Source organism: Sorex araneus, chromosome 5 (assembly GCF_027595985.1).
Source record: "Sorex araneus isolate mSorAra2 chromosome 5, mSorAra2.pri, whole genome shotgun sequence".
Lineage (NCBI taxonomy): Eukaryota > Metazoa > Chordata > Mammalia > Eulipotyphla > Soricidae > Sorex > Sorex araneus.
The window spans coordinates 119,315,763-119,333,486 of NC_073306.1; the positions used below are offsets into that span (position 1 = coordinate 119,315,763).

A 17,724-nucleotide genomic window follows, 5' to 3' on the forward strand; every position below is an offset into this window, starting at 1 on the left:
TATATAAATTCTGTGTATATTCTGTTGCCTGATGCTGGGGATCCAACCCAGGTTGGCAGAGGGCCAGCGCAGCACTTTAATACATCTGTGATTCCATACTCAATTCTCCCTGACACAGATGTTGGGTCAGAGTGTGAATATATGCCTGGTGGATATTGAAGCCTCAGCCCACAGACACTGGGGCTAGGAATCCCAGGGAGTCAGGTTTCTCTCTGCCCACTTAGAGGTGTGGGCTGAGAATTTGGAGAACCAAAGGCTCCATCTTTATTTAGAGGTGCCAGCAGCCTAAGAGACCAGCCAAGTACTGGCATGTGGAACTAGCAAGGGGTCTTCTACCCTGGACTGGATCACAAGCTGGCACTTCATGGGAGACCACATGGTACCAAGGGTAGAATAAGGGACTGAGAGTGTGTAGGAAGTGGGGTTTGAGTTGGGGGTAATGTGCTTGCCTTGTACATGGCTGATTCTGGTTCAGTTTCGCACGCACATACAGTCCCCTGAACACTGCCAGGTTTGGACCCAAAACAACAAAAGAAAATGGTGATTTGGGTCATGTCCTGCTCCTTAATATTTATTTATCCACAAATATTTGAGCACTTCTGTCTGCTAAGCCTACCGGTATGCAGGAGGATTCAGAAGTAAACCAAACAATCCCCCTGTGCTTATCAGCAATACTGAAACAAAACAGATTGCTGGCTGTGCTAAGTGCTATGAAAATCAAAGCAGGGGAGCTGGAGCGATGCAGGTAGTGCATTTACCTTGCATGCGACCAATCAGGGTTTGATCTCTGGCATCCCATATGGTCCCTTGAGTCCCACCAGGATTGATCTCTGAGCGCAGAGCCAGGAGTAAAACCCTGAGCATTTCGGGCTGTGACCCAAAAAGCAAAAACGAAAAAAGCAGGAAGAGGAACATTCTGGGCGCAGTTTCATACTGGGTATTCTATCCACCATTTGCCTTATCCTCGGAGTTATTGCCATGGTTCCCAGTGACGTCACAGCTAGGTCTGTGATGCAGTCCAGACGTCCTGCACTGTTCTCTATGACGTCAGCAGCCAGATCCACATACAAGCAGGGGCAAGCTGGCCGCGGGGCACGCCGGCTGCACGCTGGGTCCGGGGGCCCCGGCGGCGCGCGTTGGCGGCGGGTGGGCCAAGGGCCTGGGGAGTCGCGGCGGCGGCTCTGGTGTCCGTAAGGGTGCGACCCAGGGTCAGGATGCGGCGGAGCCCCCACCCGGGCTCGGCCACGTCCCCGCACAAACACACGCCCAACTTCTACAGCGACGACAGCCACAGCTCCATGAGCGCCACCTCCGGGGAGAGCAGCGGGCCCCGGTCCACTGGACCAGGTCCTGTGGAGCCCGACGGCAGAAAAGCCCGGGGCTCGAGCTGCGGGGAGCCCGCCCTGAGCTCAGGAGTGCCCGGAGGAACCACATGGGATGGAAGCTCTCCACAGAAGCTGGCGCCTCAGAGCCACAGTGGGACCGCCGGGGGCGCGGCAACCGTGAGGGGCGGGGCCTCGGGTGCGGGCGGGGTCGAGCCTGGGGAGCGGCGGGGGGCGGGGCTTGACGCGGAACCGGGGCTCACAGCGCCAGGGGCGGCCATGGGGGCGGGGCAAGCAGGGAGGAGGCGGGGCCCGCAGGGGACAAGGCGGGACCTTTAGGGGAGAGGGGCGGGGACCGCAGGGGAGAGGGCGGAGCCAAATACCATTCTGTGGGGCGGGACCTCGATGTGATGGGCTGTAGCACTGTAGCATTGTCGTCCAGTTGTTCATGGATTTGCTCTAGAGGGCACCAGTAGAGTCTCCATTGTGAGACTTGTTACTGTTTTTGGCAAATCTGTGCCGGGGGTCAATCTTGTGATTGGCTGCCAGAGAAGAGGGGCGATCTCGGTGATACCCAGCACGGCAACAGGGAAAATGCAGATGCTTGGGACTGGACCCTGCGATCAGGGCCTTCATGTAGGCACGGGCTCCATGCCCAAACTGGACATCCCTGAGCAGGGGGGGATAGCGGGTGGGTGGGGCGGGTGGCGGACTCAGGACCGGTGTGAGGATGCCGAACCCTAGGCTCTGGGATAGCTGAGGTTGGAACCTAAGGGAAGGGGCCTACATTGCTCAAGGTCTCAATGAGCACCTGGATTCCCACAGAACCCACTGGGTCTTCTATAGTCTCTCAGGAACACTTCGACCTTCTCTCGACAATGCCTGAGATGCAGGAGATGACTCCCCCACGACTATCCAAGAGTTTGCTGAGTATGGACCATGCTAACTGGATTCCTCTGGTGTCTCCCCTACCCCAGTTCTCTGAGCCTCTGGACCCTGTCTGAGTCTCTGGCCCTTCCTTAAGATTTGCCTCCATTCTCCTGGTCTCCATCTAATTCCAGTTAACCCCTCTCTTCCCAGAACCCTGTGGGTGCACAGCTCCCAGCCCATTCCCTGAGCCCCCCCTCTCCCCAGGCTCACTCCTCCAGGTGCTGAGTGTGTTGTTTTTCCTGTAGGAGACATGCTGGTCAGTGTATACAGGTCAGAGGGAAAAGGGGAACCCCCAGGGGTGCTTGTTGGGGGGACAGAACACTGGGCAAGCTGGTTGAGATGGGGTCACTGATCTGGGGCTGGGATCCGAGGGTGCTGCTGGGCCAGAGTCCTCGAGGCCTCAACCCTCCTCCCGTTCTTCAGGGAAGTCAGTTCGTTCCGATTCCTGGTCACAGTTTTGTCTCTGCTGGGCGTCTTTCTGGCAGGTGAGCAGGTGGTGAAATCTTAGGGCCTCCTCACCCTGAATGCTTTGGAGCCAAACCTGCAATTTCCTCATAGAGCTCAGGCCTTTAGCTTTTTCCAGGGTTCTCTAGTCCCCCAGCCCCTCCCCCAGACACCAGCCCCTTCTGCAAAATCACTCAGGCAAGCCCCTTCTCTCCTCCCTGCCCCTCCATTGCCTTGAGATACCCCTCTTTCCCTAGTATTCTGGTGCGGGCTCCTGTACCTGATCCCTCCCCTGGACAACGTGAGTTGGGATATTGTGGCCTGGAGGTGGGGGGCTGTCAGGTTATGGGGATCCTGTGGGCTTCTGGGACTGGGGCAGAGCTGGAAGCTAGAATCCCATGGGAAGGGGCATTGAGGGAGAGGCCCAGCGGTGCTTAAGGATCTCGGAGGAAGGCCTGGGAAGAGTGGGGGAAACCCTCCAGGGCCGTGCTGCCCGACGGGGCACCAGCACATTGTTGATCTCTCTTCACCAACAGGAACCTAAGGAAATACTGACTCTAAGGTGCCAGGGGTCACCTGGGGTGGGGAACTGGTGGGCTCAAAGGGGCCGACAGTGGAAGTGTCAACCACCCATCTGCAGCCAGTACCACGAACGCGTGCGGTCCCAAGGACAACAGCTGGAGCAGCTCCAGGCCGAGCTGGATAAACTTCACAAGGAGGTGTCCAGTGTTCGTGCAGCCAACAGCGAGGTGAACCCCACATCCCTGTCCTGCTCCCAGTACCTGGCTCCCAGGACCTCCATGAGCCAGGTGCTGGGAGCCTGCCCACCCTGCACCACATGGGGGCTCTTGGCACTACCCTGTCCTGCCAAAGCCACAACCCGCTCCCTGGATCCTGAACTTTAAAGCTCCACCCCAAAAATCCAACATCAGGATTTCTCCTGCCACCTTCAAAGCCCTTCCCAGAGAACCTAGTCCCCAAGGGACCCTCGATCAACCTCCAGTGATGTTGGGCCCGCAAGCCCTGCCCCTCACCCCCTTTGCAGAGAGTGGCTGAGCTGGTGTTCCAGAGGCTGCACGAAGATTTTGTGAGGAAACCTGACTATGCGCTGAGCTCTGTGGGTAGGAAAAAGGGCTCCGAGGAGGGTCTGGGGAGACCCTGACATGAGCAGACTTGCCCCCAGTGCTGAGTCGGTGTAGGCGCCCTGAGCTTCCCTTCTCCCTGTGACAGGAGCCTCCATTGACCTAGAGAAGACATCCCAAGACTATGTGGACACAGACACTGGTTACTTCTGGAATCACTTCAACCTTTGGAACTATGCACGGCCACCGACGGTTATCTTAGAAGTGAGCCTGGGACCTGGATTTCAATAGCAGGGTGGGAGCAGGGATCCAGGGAGAGACCCCAGCAGCTCCTGGGGGAGCAGGACGTGGTCAAGCAGAGGGCTGGGCATCAGGTGGAGGTGGCTGGAGTGGGGACCTAGACTGGGCAAGAGATCAGATCCCTGTAAACCAGGGGAGTAGAGCCCTTGGTTTACAACGGAGTGAACCTTTGAATCGTTTTCTTGCGAGTCAATTCTAATAGTTTCTTTGTCCACTGCAGCCGGATGTCTTCCCTGGGAATTGCTGGGCTTTTGAGGGTGACCAGGGTCAGGTGGTGATCCGGCTGCCAGGCCGTGTGCAGCTGAGTGACATCACGCTGCAGCATCCACCACACAGCGTGGCACACACCGGTGGAGCCGACAGCGCCCCCCGAAATTTTACAGTCTATGTAAGTGAGACTGAAGTCTAGGAGGAGTGTCTGTGTGTGAGGGTGGCGCTTGGTCCAGAAAGGGGGTGTCTGAGTCTTCACTTGTTCAGCTATAAAATGGAGATACTGCCACTGGCCTCCAAGGGTGACAGGATTATAAATCCTCATACCACATTCCGACATGAGTGATGACTTACTGAGCACATACTCGTCCCCTGGCAGCCATATCACTGAGGCGCTCTCCTCCAGATGAGGAAAGGGGCATCCACAAAGGGGATGTGACTTGCTCAGAGGCATGAAGCTTGGTTTCTTTAATCACCCTGTTGACACTACCCTATCCCAGGTGTGCATACAGCGACTCACACACAGCTGGTCCCTCCACACAGCTGCTCTCTCCTCCTCCACTTTGTCCCACTCTTTCCCATCCAGGGCATTGAAGCAGATGATGAGACTGAGGTGTTTTTGGGGAATTTCACCTTTGAAGTGGAAAAATCAGAGATTCAGACTTTCCACCTACAGGTGTGTTTGGGGATGCTCAGGGAATGGGAAAGTGGAGGCAGCTTGGAGAGGAAGGCTGCCAGAGGGGGAGAGACTTTGGTACGACCAATTTCTCTCCTCAGAATGACCCCCCAGCTGCCTTTCCTAAGGTGAAGATCCAGATTCTAAGCAACTGGGGCCACCCCCGTTTCACATGCTTATATCGAGTCCGAGCCCATGGCCTGAAGACCACAGAGGAGACAGGGGATAGTGCTCCTGGGGAGCTTCATTAAACATGCTACTACTGGACTAGAGATCTGTGCTCTGTACTGAGGGCGCCTACTGGGAGAATGGGTAGCCATGGGAGGACAATGCTTGGGGTCTACCTCCTAATGTACCCTTTTTTCTTGGGGGGCAAGTTAAGACCGATACTCTGTAATAGTAGTAGCAGCTCCTATATATAAAGTGCAAGAGATGGTTCTTTGGACCTTATACACATTACCTAATCCTCAAGAACAGAACAGTGCTCAGGGGTCTATGTGTTGCCAAAGAATGAAACTCAGGGCAGTGCATGTGCCAGGCTTTAGGATTAACATTTTTACTTTTTTTGTTATACTTGGCTGTGATGGGGATTCAGTGGGAATTAAACCAGGAGTTCCTGCATACAAAGCATGCATACAGCCCTTTGATCTTTATCATGGTAGTATCACTGTCACCCCGCTTGAGCAGAAGCCAGTAACGTCTTCATTCGCCCAGCCCTGAGATTTTAGCAGCCTCTCCTTACTTGTTCTTCCAAACAGTGCTGTATTGGAGGCTCTTTCAGGGTCAGGGGAATGAGACCCATTATTGTTACTGTTTTTGGCATATCGAACATGCCACGGGGAGCTTGCCAGGATCTGCCATGCGGGCAGGATACTCTGGTGGCTTGCTGGGCTCTCCAAGAGGGATGGAGAATATATAAGAGAATACAAGCAAGTATGTTAAAACTAAACACATGTGTGCTGCTTTACAGATCACATGTGATCTATATATCTGGCTCTAAAGCTTTGTTTTGGGGCCCCACCCAGTGATGCTCAGAGCTTACTCCTGGCTTTGCATTCTCAATCTCTCCTGCTGGGGCTTGGGGGAGGGGAGGACCACATAGGTGTTGGGAATCAAAACCAGGTCTGCTACATGCAAGGCAAGCATCTTGCCCTCTGTACTATGTCCTCAGCCCAATACGTTTTCTTGGAGGGAGGGGTGGAGGGATGGAACTACGATGGACCATACCCAGTAGTAATCAGGGCTTGCTTCTGGCTTTGTGCTCAGGGATCACCCCCGGAAGGGTTTAGGGGGTACCATATGTGGTGCCAGGGATCAAACCCAGGTAAGCTATATGTAAGGCAAGTGCCCCACCTGTTGTACTATCACTCTGTGCATCAGCATTGTATCGCTATGTAGAAGAATGTTCTTACTGAATGAAATTTCCTTAGACATGAGAATTACATGATCAAGAGAGAACATAGCCTTGAAAGAACAAGTTGGGAATGGCCCTCATAAAACACATTCTTCGCCTAGTACTCAATATCTTGTCTGTTTTCCAGCTAAGCTCTATCATACGCTAGGACAAGCTTGGCTGTATAGCTTTTACTCAATCTTCTAATCTCTATATTTTCAAAAGTGGTCAGTGGTCTGTATATTTATCTTGCTGGAAACCATAAATAAATTTGAGTGGGATTATAACAGGCACCCCTTCAAAGTTCAACAAACCAAGGCTCTGACTAAATATGACCAATAATAGTTTCCCCGTCCCCAGACAGTGTTGACAAAGCATTGGTCTTCAGTGATGTTTATTGAATAAGGTGTGATCAAAAGCAGAAGCAAGTATAAAAGTATAAAATATAAAGTGCTAGCACTGGGCAGTATATGCAGGCTTGGGCTATGGCCAGAGGGTCTTTGGTGATACAGGGTTAATAAGTGACCACAGCTTCATCCAAAGGAAACTAGGCCTGGGGGGCTTGTGCAGGTCCCTTGGCTGTAGGTGAAAGTGGCTTGACTGGGGCCCAACCTTGGGCCTTGTAGTAGGAGACCAATTGTGTGGGTACTTCTGCGAGCACAGTCTGTGCCAGTGTCTCCCGAGGGGCCTGCCAAGAAAAGAGATGCAAAGTGGGTGGCCCGTCACCATTTCCAAAATTCTACATTCCAAAACCTAAGACCTTGCATGGTCTTAAAGAAACCTCAGCCCCACTGAGAACAACCCACAGAGGTACTGGAATGAGCTGCTAAGAAAACCTGCCCCTTCCTAAATCTCCCCCTCGTGCCTGGCCCCAATCCCACTCACATTTTGAAAGCGGCGGTAGGGTACAAACTGCACAATGTCACGGGCAGCTGCCTCTCCGGAGCGAGAACGCAGGGGTCCCCCGTCAGCATCCAGCTGCTCCATGGCATCGAAATCAGCCCCGCCAACGCCCACAATAATGATGGACATGGGCAGGTGGGAGGCCCGGATCACAGCCTCACGTGTGGCCTCCACGTCTGTCACAGCACCATCCGTCAGCAGCAACAGCACAAAATATTGCTGGGAACAAACCCAAACATAACACTGAGACAGACTTCTGGACACCCCGGCTGCAGAGCCCCACACTGCCCACGTGTTCAATGCCTGGCGCCACCCTGACACCCCCTCACACAGCACTCACCGAGGCTGTCCTCTGATGCGCAGCCTGTGTCGCAAACCTGGCCACATGGTTGATGATGGGAGCAAAGTTGGTGGGGCCATAGAGGCGCACCTGGGGCAAGGCTTGGCGATAGGCATCCACAATGCCCTGGATACCTAGAGGAAAGAGCCGGAACACTCTTCACACAGTGAGCTGCTCAGCCCAGGCCAAACCTGCTGTCACCCCACCCTGGCTGAGCAGATTCAGGAAACTACAATTCAGTTGCCTTTACACAGTGTACTTTCCCAATTCAACAGATGAAGAAATAAAAGCCCAAAGAAGAAGGAATTCATCATAAATGAGTGTCTAGGATAGCTGGAGCATCAGATTACAATTAAAAAAAAAATCTACGGTAGTATTAATAATAGGGCAAGGGGATTTTTCTCCCTAAGTAAATGTTGCATAATAAAATGTTATAACCATCACAGAAATAATTGATTCAGATGAGGCTCACCGGAGGGTGCTGGAAATAGAGGCTGAAAGTTGATGAGTAAAGTAAATTCCACCAAGATATCAATTACAAAGAGAAAAAAAAATACATTTATAGTAGAAAAATCTCAGTTCTACCATAGCCATGTGATTCAAGGGACAGGTCTACTTGAGAGGCAAATCCAAAATGACAGACATGATCTCTACAAGATAGAACAGCAATATATGAACCAAGGTTTTCTTTTGGGGTAAGACATTTAGAACTGACAAAATTTGAAGACTATCTTTATATATTATATTGAAATTTTCTGCTTTTGAGAATTATACTGGGATTATATATGTACAAGAAATTCTTTGAGTGAATGTAACAACATATTTAGGGATATAGGGTTGTGTGTATGATGGAACAAAGATGATGAGAGAAAGGGAATGAGAACAAATAAATGACAAAGCAAATATAAAATGTTCAAGTCCGGGAAATTAGGATGGAGGTAAACAGTGCCTGTGATGCTGAACTCTATAATCTAAGAATATTTTCAACTTTTTTCTATGTAAGATCATGTAAACAAAGAAAAAACAAACAAAAAAAAACCCCAGGGCTGTGTATATGGGTCAGCAGATAAAACAGTACATACCTTGCATATTCGAGACCTAGGTTTGGTCCTTGGCACCAAAATACAAACTAAAAAACCCAGGTCAAACCACAGCAGGTCAGAATTTCTACTTCAGCCTGTTTTCTAGTGGGGGGACCTGGGGACCACAAGGTTTGATGCTCCCTAGACAAAAGAGCTCAGTGCACAAAGCATCACGCAGGGAAGAATGGAGGCTTCCATTGGTGCCCAACTCTACAGTCAAGAAAATTTAGTGCCACCATATTTTATTTTATTATTATTATTTTTTTGCTTTTTGGGTCACACCCAGCGATGCTCAGGGGTTACTCCTGGCTTTGCACTCAGGAATTACTCCTGGCGGTGCTTGGGGGACCATAAGGGATGCCGGGGATCGAACCCGGGTCGGCCGCGTGCAAGGCAAACGCCCTACCCGCTGTGCTATTGCTCCGGCCCCCCTATTATTTTTTTTTTAATTATTATTTTTTTTTTTTGCTTTTTGGGTCACACCCGGCAATGCACAGGGGTTATTCCTGGCTCATGCACTCAGGAATTACTCCTGGCGGTGCTCAGGGGACCATATGGGATGCTGGGATTCGAACCCGGGTCGGCCGCGTGCAAGGCAAACGCCCTACCCCATGTGCTATCACTCCAGCCCCCAGTGCCACCATATTTTAAAGTGCACTATTTAGTATGCGCCAGACTTACAACTCAAAACTTCTAAACCCTAAAAACATCAGCCAACTTAAAGGCAAACACACAGACGGTTACTTAGCCAAGTACCTTTGGAATAAACCATGTGTTGGCAGTGAAAGAGTTAAGCTCTGAAGCCAGCACCAGGACTTCGGAAACAGCTCAAAAGGCTGAGTGTAGGCAGAAGCCTGGTGTAATGCCTGGGCAACCTAGTGTGGTGCCAAAACAACACAATAGCTGAATCCAGAGACCTAATTCTAAGCCCCATTTTCTGGATCAGAGAGTCTCAAACAAAAGTTGTCCCATTACCCACTTTCCAGAAAACAAAACAAAGCAAAAACACACAACTCAGTGGGGCCCCCTGAAAATCTACCTTTATATGTTTGTTTTTTTGAAGGGCAGGTCCAGCAGAACTCAGAGCTTATTCTTGGCTCTGCATTCAGGAATCACTTCTAGTGGGGCTCTGGGGACCATATGGGACGCCAGGGATCAAACCCAGGTTGGTCATGAGCGGGGCAAATTCCCTACTAATGCTCTGGCCATTTTAATTTTTTTTATTTAATTTTTTTTATTTTAAAAGGTATTTCACAATATTACATTTAATAATCAAAAACCAATCCCACCACCAATACATCTTCCACTACCGTATTTGGTATTCCATATTCCATTTGGAATATACGATATTCCATCCCAAGCCCCAATCCCTGTCCCAAAGCACAACCAAAATAATATATTTTTATATTGTCTGTTATTAAAAAAAAAAAAACACTGAAAATGCTACAAAAAAGTATCCATAAAGGAAACATGTGGAGATTGTTCTATTTTAGTAGGGGCCATTAAGACATTCTTTAGGATATCACTAATATGTTGTTGAAGGTTGAGTGATGTGAGCTTTCCTCTGTGTGTGTGTGTGTGTGTGTGTGTGTGTGTGTGTGTATAAACACACACACACCTACTACTTGAACCCCATCAAATGTGTTGTGGTATCTTGGATAATGGGTAGGGAGTGTCTTGTGGTGTGTTGTGAGGCAACAAATGCTGCCTCGCAGTCCAGGAATACGTTCACTCATGTGTGAGGCTTGGCCTGAGTGTGTGGGGAGTGGCTTTGAAGGTGGCGGCAGTTGAGTTGTGGGGGTTTTCGGCTGCCAGGGTGGGGTCCCTTGGGGCAGGGAGGGTTCTCAGCCGCCTCCCTCTGGGGAGCCCCAAGTGAAATAGCCTGGCGCAGAGTCCAGTGGCACGATTATGGGGTTATGGTGGGGTCATATTGCTCCCTTCCAGGAGGAAAAAGTCGTGCAATCTGGATGGAGGCCCCTGGTGAGATTATCTGGTGATACTCTGGCCATTTTAAAGCAAAAAGAAAATGCATCCCAAATGCACACGAAGCCACTAGAACCCCATGGATCATTCCTGCACCATCCCCGACGGTGATGGTGCTATGGGATCATCCAAAAGGAAGAGACTTCTCTGGATAAAAGAGCCCAGTATCTGTCCTTGATCATCTCCATCTGCCTGCCCAGCACTCCAGGTAATAAGCAGGTTCTCTGTAGAGGAATGGGGGACTTACCTGCACAGTAAGGGCTACTGGGGTTGAAGTTCAATGCAAATTCATGGGAGACCTGAGGGCAAGAATAAAAATGAGGGGCTGAAGAGAGTACAGTATGGTACAGTGCTTGCCTTGCATGTGACCAACCTAGGTTCTATCCCCAGCAACCAGAAGCCCCACCACAAGTGATCTCTGAGTGCAGAATGAGAACAAAAGTCTGAGCAGCGGTGGGTGTGGCAAAAAAAAAAAAAAAAAAAAGACTGAGGACTATAACAAACAGTGGCCAGTGGCTAGAGAACCTGCCATGCAACTCTATGGTCATAGGTTCAAATCCCTGATGTCCCTCATGCGCTGAGTACAGTGCAGACAGCAGTTACTGGTGTTCCTGTACAAATGACTTCCAGGCATATTGCAGACAGGGATAGGTGAGAAAATGGGTGAGTGTAAAAAAGAGTAAGCATGAGTTGGAGAGAGAACACAGCAGTACGGTGCTCTGAGCCCTGCCAGGAGTGCTTCTCTAAGCACTGAGCCCAGAGACAGTCTTGCGCTGTGTGGGGTGGGGGTGTTAGGTTCATGGGCTAACAAGGGTGGGTGGGGGGGGTGTTAGGTTAGCAGGTTAAGCGCGTGTTTTGTGTGCAGGAGTTTCTGGCTGCAATCCCCACTGCAACACTCCCCCAGCACCCCAGCTAGAACAGAGCAGAGAGCAGCTCCTTCAGCGCCTCTGGGTGTGGCCCCTTGCAAAGCAAAACAAAGAGATTCATCCCCCATGGTCACATTGGAGTCCTGAGCACTTGCTGGATGGATGCATGCCTACATTTTCCTGAAAGCTACGTGCCAAGCAGTCAGTCGATCCCATCCTCCCCAGTCAGCACCCTGAAACTGTTGAGGGATTTAGGCAGGAAAGAGCACGCACCTGCCAGGCAGGGGGCACCTGGGCCCCAAATCCAAAAGCTGGGAACAGCTTGTCTCTGTGGGAAGACAGGGAAGGCAGAGGCGGTGAGGGAGCAGTGCGCCCAGGGCTGTGCTGTCAGTGGGGCGCAGGGGTGGGGAAGAGCAGGAGCTACTCACGAGTCATAGTCCTGGACCACGCTGCCCACGCTCCACAGCGCCGTCAGGTACTCATTCACCCCTGTCGGGCTCAGGTGGTGCAGGGAGTCCGGTGAGGAGGGGTCGCCATTGGAGCCCGTGAAGTCGATCCCTACCTGGGAAGGGCAGACGAGGGCGCTGAAGAGCACCCTGAGCCTCAGCTCTGCTTCCAGCTCGTGGCATGGCAGCAACTTACAGTGAAGTTGATCTGGCAGCCTCCCATCACGTAGTCCAGGAAGGAATACTCTGTTTCCACCTGTGGATGAGCCCAGGGTCATGGCTGGTGTGGACAGGGGCTGGGGCCAATGGCACAGGGCTCAGTGGCTGGGACACGTGGGCGACCGTCTCACCTGGCAAATCTTCACACGGACTGTTCCAGAATTCCTGTAGCTTTTCTTTTTCTGCTGTTTCTCAGGGTGAATGCATTCAAACTCGGCCTGGTGAGGACAGAACATTGAAGGTCGGTAACTCCCAGCATACTGCCTGCCTCCCTCTCCTGCCGGGATGACAGCACCCCGTCACCCCCGCCTGCATTGTGACAACCCTCGGGACTCACCGGGGCAGCTTGCAGCTGGGCCAGGCTAGTGTGGAAGGAACCGATGAGATCATGGGAACCGTCGCTGTCATAGTCTGAGCACCGCACCTGGGGAGAGGGGTAGTAGGAAAAAGGGTGTGCTGGGGAGAGACCAGGAGGCAGCTGACGCTAACTGCTCCCCAGGCTCCAGGCCCCTGCTTAGTCCACTCAAGGCAAGCTCCTCACCTGGAGAGGGGTGCTGGGGTCCCCCCCACAGAAGTGCTGAAGGGGAACAGAGAAACGCTTCCATGTAGGGTTCAGGTTGTTCTTGATTACCTGAGGGTAGAGGGCAAGGGGTCACCTGAGGACGCCCACGCTTCCTTCATGTTCTGCTTGGGTCCCAAATCTTGGTAGCCACAAGCCCAGGGGTCATTTCTACTCTGCTCCACCCATTCCTGGGCATTGCACACCTCAGATCTGTATGTGAGCTGCCACTTCCCATTATCCTGGCGGAAGAATTCCAAGTACGGGTCCGATTTTCCCAGGAAATCCTGTTAATAACACACCTATTATAAGACCCAAAGAGAAGACGAGACGACCACTAAGCCAGATCTTGGTCCCCGCCCGATTCCCAACTCTCAGCATCCCTGTTCCCCTCATTCGGGAGACGCCAGTACCTCCTTCCATGCGCACCTTTTTGTCGAGGTTTCTGGCCTCCACCTCCAAGGTCACGATGCGACCATCTTTCAGCTCCTGTGCTGAGACCTAGGAGGGAGGCGGGAGACTATTACCAAATGGGCCGCTCGTGAATGTAAGCTCCTGGTGGACTCACTTCTTACCGTGATGGTCCCCTGCCCAGCAGGCTTTCCAGGCTTCAGCATCAAGGGCAGAGTTACTGTCTGGCTGGACACAATCTGTGGCAGAGCAAAGGATGGGGCAGGCATGTCAAGTTCCCAGGCAGGATTAGGTTTGGGTTTTCCTTCTCTTCCCCTGGGTTGTCTGATAAGGCTCTTACTAAATCGGTGTCTAAAGTCGTCATTATTACTATTTTTGCAAAACAAGGGGTGGAACCCAGGGCCTCACACATGCAAAGCCAAGGGCTCTACAACAGAGCTACATCCCCATCCTGTGTGTCTGGGGGATTCTAATTCCTGGCCCAACGTACCTGTCCTAAGGAACACTCGGCCGCCCCTAGGAAATCATCATCCCCCAGCTCAGGCGTCTTGTTGTCTATGTCATAGATACCAAACCGAAGCTTCTGGACCGTTTCAAAGTGGTACTCAAGCTGCAGAGTCTTGAAGAACTCCGGGTTCGAACAGTTCCGTATTCGTTCAGTCCGGCCAAGCTGTGGGCAGAGAGCATCTCAGTCATAGACCACTCACCCCCAAACAATCCTAGGCTTCCTCTACAACCTCAGCCTCAGCGTTCTTCTCACCTCTGCCCAGCTGCCCCCTCCCACATCCTGTAAAAGGACGCAGAGCGGGTCAGACTTGGAGCCAACGTCCTTGTCAATGAGGTGGTCACAGGAAACGGAGAGCTGAACCAATGTCACACAGTGCGCCATCTGGGGAGAAAGGACCTGAGGTTAGCCCGAGTTCCTTTCCCCCTTTCCCGCACTGCAAGTCCCGGCTTGGGAAGGCCAGTCTAGGCAGGGCAGAGCCTGCCGCCACCGCACACCGCCCGAGGAAGAAAAGACCCCATAATGCTCATGCTCCTAGAATTCCCTGGGGTGAGGGAATTAGGAGGAACTATCCCTTGTTTGGTACAACCAACTGGTCCAAATGGAGTTTCGAGGGCATGAAGGGATGATGACAGAAAAAGTCCATGAACCTCTATCACCAGCTCCTGAGTCAAACCAGCGCAAACCAGACAACTCATTCTATGCCCAACACTGTTGCCCCAGAACCCCGATCTTCGAGACTGAGGAATTTCACTCTGGCCCTCTCACTGGCCCTGGAGGGGACCCTAATCCTCTGTTGACGCAGAAACTCCCTCAAACACTGTGAGCCAAATACTATCAATAAAATCTCTTCAATAACTTTCCAAGACACTAGGCCGTTACATTCTGAGGTGTAGTGATGATTCCTCTATTGATTACACTAACCTCTAATTGTCATTCCCGCACAACTAAAGGCGCCAATAGGCTATTCTCAGTAAGTGAACCACTAAGATTTGATTAAAACAAGGCAGGAGGTCAGGCAGAAGAGCTAGTACAGCAGGTAATGTGCTTGCCTTGAGGAGAGCCAGTCCAAATTCTATCCCCAGCATCATACAGGGTCCCCCCAAACCCTGCCAGGAGATACTTAAGAACAGAGCCAGAAGTCCTGAGCACTGATGGGTGTGGACCAAAAACTCAAACCAAACCCCAACACTTATCAACATACCAGGTTAAATCATACCTCTGCCCAATCCCTCTCATGATTTTCCATTGCTTAGAAACACACAAACATAAGGCTTGCCTTGTATGTGAACTATCCTGGTTCAACCCCTGGGCACTGCATATGGAGCCCACAAAATGACAGAAATAATCCTTAAGTAACACAGTCAGGATTAAGCCCTGTACACCACCTGGTATGGTCCAACACCACCCTTCAATTCTCACAAGATCCCCCTTCCCCCCACACACACCACAAATCCAAATTCTACCTTGGCTTACAAGAGTTTAAAGATCTAGATCTCTAACCCTGATCTCAAACCGCTCTTGGCCATTTTGGTTACACAGGTCTACTGGTTTGCCATTCCTTGAAATACCAGGCATGTTCTTCTCTCCTACTTTACTCACACAGCTGCAAATTCCTCATTCCAGTTAGGACACATGTCCCCAAATTTAGATAGCCTGTCTCTCCCCTTTACAGGAAAAAAAAATTACTCAGCACCCCAGCCAGAAATCTACCTTAAGAAAAAAAAAAAGCAAACACCCCACAAATGTACTTGAGGGCCCTATGGCCCCCTTCGTGCTAGCAGGCCCTGGGGAACAGTATCACCCACTACGAGAAACTCTGCTCTAGGGCTATTCAAATTCACTTTCAGGGGCTGGAGTGATAGCACAGCAGGTAGGGTGTTTGCCTTGCATGCAGCCGACCCGGGTTCGATTCCCAGCAGCCCATATGGTCCCCTGAGCACCGCCAGGAGTAATTCCTGACTGCATGAACCAGGAATAACCCCTGTGCATTGCCAGGTGTGACCCAAAACGCAAAAAAAAAAAAAAAAAAACCACAACCAAATTCACCTTCAAAGGCCAGGAAGGGTTGCGGGGACTGGCATGTGTGCCTGGAAATGTGCTAGGTTCAGAGTGCGATTCCCTGGGGCTGAGCAGCAAACCTTAGGCCCTCGGGCCTGGACTGGGTTTCATTAGGAATGATCCCACGCCCCCTCCTGCTAAATAAAGCAAAACCTCGAGGGCCAAAGTAATAGTACAGCAGGTAGGGTGCTTGCCCTGTATGTGGTCAACCTAGGTTCCACGAGCATTGCCAGGAATGACTCCTGAGTGCAGAAGCAGGAGTAACCCGAGCATAGCCGAGTGTGACCCAAAAACCCAAAACAAAACAAAAACCGTGGCAATCTTCTTGATCAGGAAGACTTTTCTTGCCTCTGTAAAATTTCAATCCTACAGTCACTAAAGGAACACCAAGTCCTTTCCTGTTTTCTTTCCAGCATTAATAGACTATATATTTATGTAATTCATCTTCACCATGGAAATGTCAACTCCACAAGGGAAGGGGCAGTCAACTTTTATGTTCTATGCTCTACCCCAATCTCCTAAGACAGTATTTCCTGGATACAGTCGGAAAGGCCATCTCCAGCTTTAGCTTCCCATCTCACATTTATCCAAATTGATGGCAACCAAGCGGTGCCAGGCTTCTTGTCTGTGGCATAACAAGGCTTCTGTTTTTCTGTTTTACACACACTCTCTCTCTCACCTCTCAAACAATTCCCGATCTCTCTCTCTCCTCCCTGTCTTCCCTGCCACCCTTCCACCAAACCCACCAAGCAATTCCCAATTCAGGAGTTCCAGGGGTCAGTCTCAGTAAAACTCAGCCCAGCAGTGCATGCCTGCTAGCTCGGTGTTAGGCCAGTGCTCAGGCAGCCTCAGCAGTACTCAGGCTTCTATGTGGTGCTAGGGATTGAGTCAGCCTGCAAGGCATGCATCCTGGCCCCTGAGCTATCTCCCTTGCCGTCACCTCCCCTCCCCACCCCCCGTATTTGCTCACATGGACAACCATGGGGACTCCCACATAAGCCCCTTCTACAGTCACTATAATAACAACTATCTTCCATCTCTCACTATCCCTGAGTCACCCCGACCCAGACAATACACCAAAAGTTTAGGAGCGGTCCTGTCTCTCACCTGGCTTCCTGCTGCATCTCAAGATTCCCAGCTTGTACGGAGGCCTCTAGTGCTCTGAACCACAGTCAGTCCTGTTCCCACCCCAGGCCACAGTGCCCTTTCCATTCTGGTCCTTCGGGGATGAACATTTTGGTTCTCTAGCTGGGATGCTGTTATCAAGCTTGGAATGATTCTCAGAATTCAACCAGCTTTATGCACTATCAGAGCTGCTTAATTTTTTTCCACCCTCAGCCTTTCGCTTGAGAAATGCAAAAGGAGTCCTGCCAGAAATACCCTCAGATTCACTTGAACTTGTTTTTGGTCATTATGTATTTGTGTATTCAGAAACTTTTACTGCTGCCAATGTTTTCACAACCCCCACATCCAGTTACGGCATCCTAGTCTCTAGGATGCACCTAGCATGCACCCAATACTGCAAAACCCATCACACACAGTATTTCACAGAAGTCTGACATATGGGCTAGAAGTATGACACACTGGCAAGGTATTTGCCTTGCAGTCTAAGTTTTGGGATTCAATTCCCTGCACCAGCAAAAACAGAAAAGAAAGGGTCCTACTCCTCTCTCCATAAAGGCATACTACAACCAAAGTCTACTGACAGTTTACTTCTCAAACACAAAATTCCATTAGCAAATGTACTCCCTCTCCCTATGAAAATCTATCTCATTTTGGAAGCACCGAAGCCCCCAGGGAAGTTTGGGAGCAAAGCTAGTTTTCTACATGTTGTCCCTGGGGTTGGAGGGATAGCACAGCAGGTAGGGCATTTGCCTTGCACGCAGCCAACCCAGGTTTGATTCTCAGCATCCCCTGTGATCCCCTGGGCACTGCCAGGAGTAATTCCTGAGTGCAGAGCCAGAAGTAACCCCTATGCTTTGCCAGGTGATA

The 17,724-nt window shown here is 51.1% G+C and overlaps 2 protein-coding genes across 9 annotated transcripts in view; one reads left to right on the forward strand and one right to left on the reverse strand.

The window, feature by feature from the left end:
* The first annotated feature begins 1,169 nt into the window (after positions 1 to 1,169).
* On the forward strand, positions 1,170 to 5,231 carry SPAG4 (sperm associated antigen 4). Its single transcript, XM_004612648.2, is given in 13 exon segments — positions 1,170 to 1,521; positions 2,148 to 2,252; positions 2,457 to 2,492; positions 2,495 to 2,522; positions 2,676 to 2,737; positions 2,954 to 2,997; positions 3,233 to 3,258; positions 3,337 to 3,445; positions 3,742 to 3,817; positions 3,927 to 4,042; positions 4,299 to 4,466; positions 4,875 to 4,964; positions 5,066 to 5,231. Coding segments are annotated over 13 exon segments (1,317 nt in total). The 5' UTR covers positions 1,170 to 1,214; the 3' UTR covers positions 5,216 to 5,231.
* A 1,503-nt stretch (positions 5,232 to 6,734) lies between these two features.
* Positions 6,735 to 17,724, reverse strand: part of CPNE1 (copine 1) — a 45,748-nt gene continuing 34,758 nt past the window's right edge. For 7 of the 8 annotated variants that reach the window (XM_055140921.1, XM_004612529.2, XM_004612531.2 and 4 more), the window contains 15 exons: positions 13,927 to 14,055; positions 13,657 to 13,836; positions 13,331 to 13,405; positions 13,185 to 13,256; positions 12,962 to 13,042; positions 12,738 to 12,827; positions 12,534 to 12,620; positions 12,328 to 12,414; positions 12,174 to 12,233; positions 11,960 to 12,093; positions 11,805 to 11,859; positions 10,913 to 10,964; positions 7,601 to 7,734; positions 7,243 to 7,479; positions 6,735 to 7,045 (listed from right to left, as the gene is read on the reverse strand). In XM_055140921.1, the coding sequence (XP_054996896.1) occupies positions 6,905 to 7,045; positions 7,243 to 7,479; positions 7,601 to 7,734; positions 10,913 to 10,964; positions 11,805 to 11,859; positions 11,960 to 12,093; positions 12,174 to 12,233; positions 12,328 to 12,414; positions 12,534 to 12,620; positions 12,738 to 12,827; positions 12,962 to 13,042; positions 13,185 to 13,256; positions 13,331 to 13,405; positions 13,657 to 13,836; positions 13,927 to 14,055 (1,614 nt within the window). In that variant the 3' untranslated portion in view covers positions 6,735 to 6,904. Of the gene's footprint in view, positions 7,046 to 7,242; positions 7,480 to 7,600; positions 7,735 to 10,912; positions 10,965 to 11,804; positions 11,860 to 11,959; positions 12,094 to 12,173; positions 12,234 to 12,327; positions 12,415 to 12,533; positions 12,621 to 12,737; positions 12,828 to 12,961; positions 13,043 to 13,184; positions 13,257 to 13,330; positions 13,406 to 13,656; positions 13,837 to 13,926; positions 14,056 to 17,724 lie in introns of those variants that run through there. The other variant, XM_055140919.1, reaches the window with a different exon arrangement.